The sequence below is a fragment of the Nicotiana tomentosiformis genome, chromosome 6 (assembly GCF_000390325.3).
Source record: "Nicotiana tomentosiformis chromosome 6, ASM39032v3, whole genome shotgun sequence".
Classification (NCBI taxonomy): domain Eukaryota; kingdom Viridiplantae; phylum Streptophyta; class Magnoliopsida; order Solanales; family Solanaceae; genus Nicotiana; species Nicotiana tomentosiformis.
In genome coordinates, this window is record NC_090817.1 from 135528319 (window position 1) to 135536783 (window position 8465).

General features: G+C 41.4%; 1 protein-coding gene across 1 annotated transcript; it reads right to left on the reverse strand.

The window, feature by feature from the left end:
* Positions 1 to 5891: 5891 nt before the first annotated feature.
* Positions 5892 to 6458, reverse strand: LOC138894819 (uncharacterized). Its single transcript, XM_070179549.1, has one exon. It carries the CDS (start codon positions 6456 to 6458, stop codon positions 5892 to 5894), a length of 567 nt encoding a protein of 188 aa, XP_070035650.1.
* Between the last annotated feature and the right edge of the window lie 2007 nt (positions 6459 to 8465).

Genomic DNA, 8465 nt, shown 5'->3' on the forward strand with positions numbered 1-8465 from the left:
TTTCTTCATAAGAGCCCAAATTTCCAAAATTCCTGCAATTTGCACACTTTCATTAGTTTTAGGAACAAAAATTAATACTTTTGGACTAAAACAAAAGTAAAAGGTACGAATAAGTGGTCAAAATCCATACTTATCAACTCCCCAAAACTTAAGTCTTTGCTTGTCCTCAAGCAAATAGATTAGTTTCCACCTCCTCAAAGTGAAAGGTCATTTCAGCGAGCCAATGGTGAGCTATTCATACTCAGTATGGACCAACATCTACCCACATTAATCATGCATTATCAACAAGGTGACAAATCAAATATGTATGCACATATAGTTCTAATGTGACATTTGAGCTTCAAGAATTGACCTTACTCATCAAGGACTCTTGTTTTATCATGTAGGTCATAGGGGACTCCAAACTCTTCCTCATCTACCTTTCATTTGCCAAGCTCACTTAAAAAGTTAGCACTCAATCTTAAGATTCATGAAAGGTTCACTCTTCTCTCATAATAGAATGTCATAAGTACGGCTTCAAGTATCATAGGCTTGCCCCTCTTATAGATCACCACTAATGTAAGCTTACTCGGTTAGAAATCAAGTAGGACTCCTTTCGAGTTGTAATGAAGGCTTTTGGATTAGGGTAGGATACCATATGGGTAAGTAGTTACACCTTTCCTTTAGAACTCCACATTTTTATTTCTCGGCTCACAATTACCAATCCTTAGAGGCATTCTCTTTTTTTTGGGGGGGGGGGGGCTAGAGAGACTTGACCTTACTCTTTCTTGTTCATTTCATTATTTTTCTCCCTTGATGCTCATGTTAGGGATCATTACCTCTTTTTGAATTCATCAACCCTTCCTCTTATTCTCTTTTTTTGCATTTTCATTTTGTTCTCTTTCTTTTCTTGCATTCTCTTTTCATAGAGATCATTTCTTTTCTCTCTTTGTACCTTAATACCTTTTCTAAACTCCTCATCTCTCCCCTAACCTTATGCTTTAAGCCACTTATTTCATAAGAGTGTTAAGGAAAGTCCGGGTGCCAAGAGAGGATCACGACAAAAAGGGTAAAGACTTATAACATGGTTATCAAATAAGAAAGGCTAGAGGCTCAAATGGGGTTGACTATGGATAACGACATTGGTTGGAAATAGAAAGCTCAAACAAGCCAAGGAAAGCTTACAATCATTTCTCAAACCACGCAAAACTTAGGATTTTACCTTGAAGCACATTCAGGGCAAGTTCTAGACAATTCACACGGATACTTGGACTAGCCATAAATCACCTCACCCCCACGCAACTAAACCGTAAAAGAGGATAGAGTCGAAAGACTACATCGACCACAATCAAGTTAAAGATCATTATGGTCCAATTAACAACTCGATGATTACCAAAGTCAACTCAAGAGTCTCAAAGTCACTAACTAGAGCTATTTTCTTTCAAAAATCTTGTTTAAAACCATAAGCACGTAGTTAAATATGTTGGTACTAACTGAAGCATGAATAACTCTTTTTTCCGGGAAAGACATGATTGGGCCTTTTATTCATTACTACTACTATTATTATTACCTAAACATAAAAACGGACTCATTCCCTTAAGAAGGTTGTCATGCCATCCATTGTTGGGACGAGTCACCCGGTTCACACAAAAACTACCTTTGGAAAGAACCGTGACGTTAAGAAAACCAAAGGCTTATTATCTACGAAAGAATAAAAAGAAGCTACTAACAAAACAAGAACTAAAGTGGAAAATAAAGAAGCTAATGAACAATAAATACTAAAGATAGATAACTACAAATAAGAAAAAGGAAGAGAATCATCAGATTATTACTATCCAAATGTATCCAAAATGTGTCAATGTATCAAATAAACTCCACCCCTACCCCTACCTCCCAAATACAAGTAAGCATTGTCCCCAATTCTTAACAAAATAAGAGTGATAGAAGAGAAGGTGAAGAAAACTCCCTAAGGATCCTTGGACATCTCAGTGTCCCCAACAATATCTTCTCCCACCGGATTAACCAACTATATCTCATCATCATCAAATCTAGGTGTGGCGTGAGTGGTGAACATCACACGCACTGTCTCAACAGTGTCGGCAGCAAGGTTTGGCTCCTCAGACTGGCCAGCTGGTGCAACCGGTGCAGATGGTGTTGACTGATGTGGGGCGGACTGGTACGGGTCGAGTAACATGTCAAAAGGTAGATCCCTCGCTTTTGCAAGTCTGGTCACCTCCCTCCGAAGCTTGTCCACTAATTTGTTTCTTGTCTGGACTTCCTCATCTTCTTCACTTCTTTTCCCAACTCCTCAATAACCGACATGTGCTGCACTAAGGTGTCCATGATCATCTTCTGGTTGTCTAGAATCTTCTTGATCTTCTCATCAATGTCAGAGGAGGCTTGTGGTGCATGTATAGTGGACTGCACTGCAATAGTACTAGATAAGTCAAACAGTTTTGAAGTAGGTGTCTGCATCCAATTGTTGAGACTCGCCAATGTCTGGGAGACTCGCAAAGCAGATATGGAGATGTGGGCATGGGCACTAGCCTTAGAGCCGCAGCAGGGGGTGCCCTGGGAGCTGTGGTATGAGCTGAGGATGATGGCAAAGGCGTAGCAGCATTACTGGAAGAGGGCTCAACAGAAGTTGATAGAAGGTCAACTATCTCAGAAACTACCACTGTCGGCTCATCATACTGACATGTCATGTGGAAGGCTGTGCTTTCTTCTTTGGGTTGGTCTCATCCATCAGTGAATACCGGTCAAATGGCTTCTTCGGCTTCACCTTGGTGTCAAATGATCTCGGCTCTACCTTTGCATCAGTGAGGTACTTTATGATATGGGATAAGGGTAGGACGAGCTAGCCTGCTATGCTATCAGTAAAATATTGGCCGACATCATGACACCCACATTAATTGGGTACTAGAAGCCACAAGAATAGCCCAAGAAATAGGTAGACGAGTCTCATTCTGGGATGGATCGAGTCTGCTGCAAACAAAGGTCTGCCACCCCTTCGCCTCGAAGCTCAATGTGTTCCACTAAATGGGAACCCCAACGGTACTCCATGGTGGTGGTGTTCCTGGTGGAGCTAAGATCTCAACCAGCCAAGGCCGGACTTCTTCCTTCATAGCATATTTCTCCAGATACTCTTTTGGCTCAAAGTCCTCAAATCCCAAATAGACGTTTAGCGTATGCTGATCAAACCTCACCTTAAGATTGCGTACTTTGGTCACCTTTGTTCCCTTCTTGATGTGAGCAACATTAGCATAAAACTCTCGGATGAGGTATTCCTTGGCATCCTCAACTCTTTGAGTAAACCACATCCAACACTTTCTTACTCTAAACTGCCTTAAGATCGCCGGGTTGTATTTCTCCAAATCCTTCAATAGGAAATGTCTCTCAAGTGTCAAAGAACTCACTGGCCACCACATACAAAACTTAATGAAGGAGGCCAAACTGACAAACCTATCCTCCCAGATCTCCTTCTTTATTGATCTTTCCACACCTGTAGATGTACCATCCCCCCTTCTACCATCATCGGGGATCTCTTGTGTTGTTTGTGCCTCTATGTGTGGTGTAGCTGCTGGCTCAGAGGTTTGGCTAGCACTCTCTGACCCCTCGGAGGTGCTGTGAGATGAAGAGGACTCATCCCTGAGTTGGTATATCTCCTGTGGCTGGTTGCCCCTCTTGAACAGAGGTTGAGCTGCCCTATGATACATCCCTAGACGGGACATAGGAACTCGACTCAGAAAGGTCTGCACCTCTCCCTCTGTTTGTTGTGGTTTTCTTTCTGATGGTCTTAGTCTTGCCAAGGGGCAAGGTACCTCTACCTCGACCCCTAGAAGATTCACCTTTTCCCTTTGTAGTGTCGTCTCAGCCTCACGAACGAACCATTGTTTGTATCAAAGCAAAGAAGATTATTAGTTGTAAGTCATCATTCAACACATTCAGTACTTATGTAGGCAAGGGATGAACATGGGGACACAATGGGGTTATGAATAAAACACAAGGTTGCAGGTAATGGGTTTTGCGGTCCGCACATTTTTTATATATGGACGCAGAAAGGAATTACATTCCATAAAATTCGGTTGTGCGACCGTATAAAGGAAGTATGATCTGCACAATTGTAGTGCGGTCCGCACAATTGCAAGTGCGGCCACACTTCAGACTCCCAAAGTTCGGAGTCTGTGAAGACAATGCGATAAACGATCTGCGGCCACAAGAGAAATCTGTCAGTCCGCACATTTTAAATTACGGCCGCAGATGCACTACTTCACTAAGTTGCCAAAACTCCTAATCTGCGGACCACACAAATTCAAGTGCAGCCGCAGATTGAAAAACTACGTGCAGTCAACCTTTTCATCTTAGATTTTTCAATTATTTGCACAAATCGACATGGCAACATAATATAAACATGTAATTTCACTAACCCTATCCTATTATAACATGTATTATGATTACCCAGTTCAGATCTACCCCATATGAACACATGGATGAACTCTAATAACAGATGGCCTAAAAGAAACTAAAAATATAAAAATTAAACTAACATAAAAATTTAACAAGAATTGAAGCATACCAGATAACGTGAGTGCAATGGGTGAATAATCAAAGGTAGTTGTGCGTGAGGACAGTTAAAATCTCTCAAGAAAATCAACAGAGCAACAATGTTTGGTAAGAGAGGGAAAAGTGTAAAATGAGCTCTATTCCTCTATTTATACCAAGTGATTTGAAAAGGGAAAAGAATCGAGTGCGGCGGCACATTTTCATGTGTGGTCCGCACTCTGTCACCTGGGTTGAAAGTCTCTGATCTCAATGTGTTGTCCGCACATTTTCAAGTGCGACCGAAGATTTCACATGCGGTTGCAAATCAGCTTCCGCACTGACAAGCTCAAACTTCAGAGAGTTAACATTTTGACACTTTTTCAATACTCCAAATGTGCGGTCCGTATGAGAAATGTGCGGTCGCGATTACCTTTTGTTGTGGCATACATAATTGTGCGGTCCACAGATCATTCGAACACTTGGCCAAATTTTTGTTCACCTTTCTTGCAAGTCACAATCATCCTTGTAGAACACTTCAAATGAAGTTAGAACACAAATAACACCTAACTAAAAAAGAAAAAGGAAAAGAACATGGGTTGCCTCCCAAGAAGCGCATGATTTAATGTCGCGGCATGACGCAAAATTCCTTCAAGTAAAGTGAATGACCGCAACCACATGGCTATCTCCAACCTTGCCCAAGTAGTGCTTCACCTAGTGACCATTGACTCGGAAAACTTCATTGTCCTTGTTCTTCAAGTCTAATGCACCAAAATGTGTCACACCAACAATTTCATATGGACCACTCTAATTGGATTTGAGCTTCCCGGAAAACATTCTCAACCTTGAGTTAAACAACAATACAAGATCGCTCACCTTGAACTCTTTGTTTCAAATGTATTTGTCTTGAAGATATTTCATCTTTTCTTTGTACAAGGACGGATTCACATATGCATGGTACCTGCACTCATCCTATTCATTCAAATGTGCACCCCTCAAGTTAGCGGCAACATCACAATCAAGATTAAACTTCTTTAGAGCCCACATGGCTTTGTGCTCTAGTTCCATCGGAAGATGACAAGTTTTTCCGAACACCAACCGGTATGGCGACATCTCGATAGGTGTTTGTAAGTTGTCCGATTAGCATTCGCCATTTTAGACAAGATACTCTTTATCTCCGACTGGAGACTTCCATTTTCCCACTAGCTTGTGGGTGATAGGGAGTCGTGACTTTATGAGTAACACCATACTTGCTAAGTAAAGTGTTAAAAGCTTTGTTGCAAAAGTGTGACCCCCCATCGCTTATGATTGCACGTGGAGTACCAAATCTTGTGAAAATATTCTTTTTCAAGAACGCCACTACATTTCTTGCCTCATTGTTGGGTAGCCTCAACCCATTTGGACATATAATCCACCGCAACCAAGATGTAGGTGTTTCCACAAGAACTCACAGAAGGGTCCATGAAGTCAATGCCCCAAACATCGAAAATATCAATCTCCAAGATAGTTGTAAGAGGCATTTCATTTTTCTTTGAGATTCCATCGGCCTGTTGATATTCAACACATCTTTTCACCAACTCGCTAGCACTCTTGTAAAGAGTAGGCCAATAGAAACTGCAACTAAGCACTTTTGCCGTCGTTCTTGCTCCACCATGATGACCACTATATGGCGATGAATGACACGCCCTAAGAATATCACCTTTCTCTTCTTTCAGTTCACACCTCCTAATCACCCCATTCGTACAAATATGGAAAAAGTAAGGTTCATCCCAATAATAATCTTGACAATCCTGTTTGAGCTTTTTACTTTGACTTGAAGAGAACTCATCCGGAATGATTACACACACACGAAAATTTGCTACGTCCGCGAACCATGGCACCTCTTTCATTGAAATTGCCAAAAGTTGCTCATCATGAAAAGAGATTGATTTCAAGGCCATCATGTGGCCTCCCCTCCTCCTCCAAACGAGACAAGTGGTCCGCCACTTGGGTTTCACTACCTTTCTTATCTTGGATGTCAATATCAAATTCTTGTAGCAAGAGTACCCATCTCATTAACCGAGCTTTAGAGTCCTTTTTGCTCATAAGATAGAGAAGCGCTGCATGATCCGCATGGACAATAACTTTTGCACCCATCAAGTACGGGCGGAACTTCTCAATTGCAAACACAATAGTGAGAAGCTATTTCTTCGTAACAATATAGTTGACTTGGGCACTATTCATGGTCTTACTAACATATTAGACCGGATGGAAAATCTTGTTGATACGTTGACCCAACATTGCCCCAACCGCTATGTCAATTGCATCATATATGATTTCAAAAGGCACACTCCAATTTGGAGCAGTGGTGATAAGAGTAGTTGTCAACTTGAGCTTCAACAATTCATAAGCTCTCATGCAATCATCATTGAAATTAAACTTGGCATCCTTCGCAAGAAGCTAGCACAACAGGTTCAACACTTTAGAGAAATCTTTGATAAAGCACCGGTAAAAACCCGCATGGCCTAAGAAACTCCTCACACCTTTCACCGAAATTGGGGGTGGAAGATTAGAAATCACCTCAATCTTTGCCTTGTCAACTTCAATTCCATTCCTTGAGATTTTATGGCCAAGGAAAATACCTTCCTCAACCATGAAATGGCACTTCTCCCAATTGAGTGCCAAACTGGTTTCTTCACATCTAGCCAACACTTTGTCCAAATTTGCAAGACAATCATCAAAAGAATCCTAAACCACCGAGAAGTCATCCATGAAAACTTCAAGGTAGTCCTCCCCCATATCCGTGAAAATAGCCATCAAACACCTCTGAAAAGCCGTCGGTGCATTGCACAAACCAAATGGCATCCATTTGAAAGCAAAAGTACCATAGGGACATGTAAAAGTTGTTTTCTCTTGATCTTCCGGAGCATTGAGAATTTGGTTGTAACTCGAATACCCATCAAGAAATTAATAGAAATCACGGCCGACCAATCTATCAAACATTTGATCTAAGAAAGGAAGTGGAAAGTGATCATTCCTTATGACTTTGTTAACCTTGCGATAGTCCATACACACCCTCCAACTGGTCACCGTTCTTGTAGGAATCAATTCATTCTTATCATTGGTGACCACCATCATACCCCCTTCTACGGGACACATTGAACTGTAGAAGTTCATGAACTATCGAAGATGGGGTAGACAAACCCAACATCCAACCACTTAATAATCTCCTTCTTAACAACTTCTTGCATAGCCTCATTGAGTCTTCTTTGATGTTCAATAGATGGTTTAGTACCATTCTCTAACTTGATCTTATGTATGCAAAAGGCGGATCTTATACCCCGAATATCCGACAAGGTCCACCAAATTGCCTTCTTCCTCTTTTGTAGCACCGCCAATGTGGAATCTACCTGCACGTTAGTCAAACAAGAGGAAAGAATAAGCGGTAACGTAGAACAAGGGCCAAGAAATTCATACCGAAGATGTGAAGGCAATGGATTCAACTCCAAGGTAGGTGGCTCTTGAATAGAAGGCTTTGTAGGAGGAGTCTTCCTATTTTCAAGATCCAAGGACAATTTCCGGGGTGCATAATTGTATGACCCATTCCTTGCAAAGAGTTCACACATTCCATGAAGCTATCCATCTTGTAATCATCAAAGTTGAGCAAGACGGCCTCCAACATCTCACCAACATTGATTGTAGCACTTGTATATCAACAATGATATCAGTCACCAAATCCACAAAAAAACACACCTCATTGCTATTTGGTTGCCGCATGGACTTACTCACATGGAATATTACTTTTTCATCACCAACCCGGAAAGTGAGTTCTCCAGCTACAACATCACAAAGATCCTACCCGTATCAAGGAAAGGTCTCCCAAGAATAATTGGCACTTCAAAATCAATCTCACAATCTAGAATGACAAAATCCGTCGGAAGAATGAATTTATCAACCCGGGCCAAAAC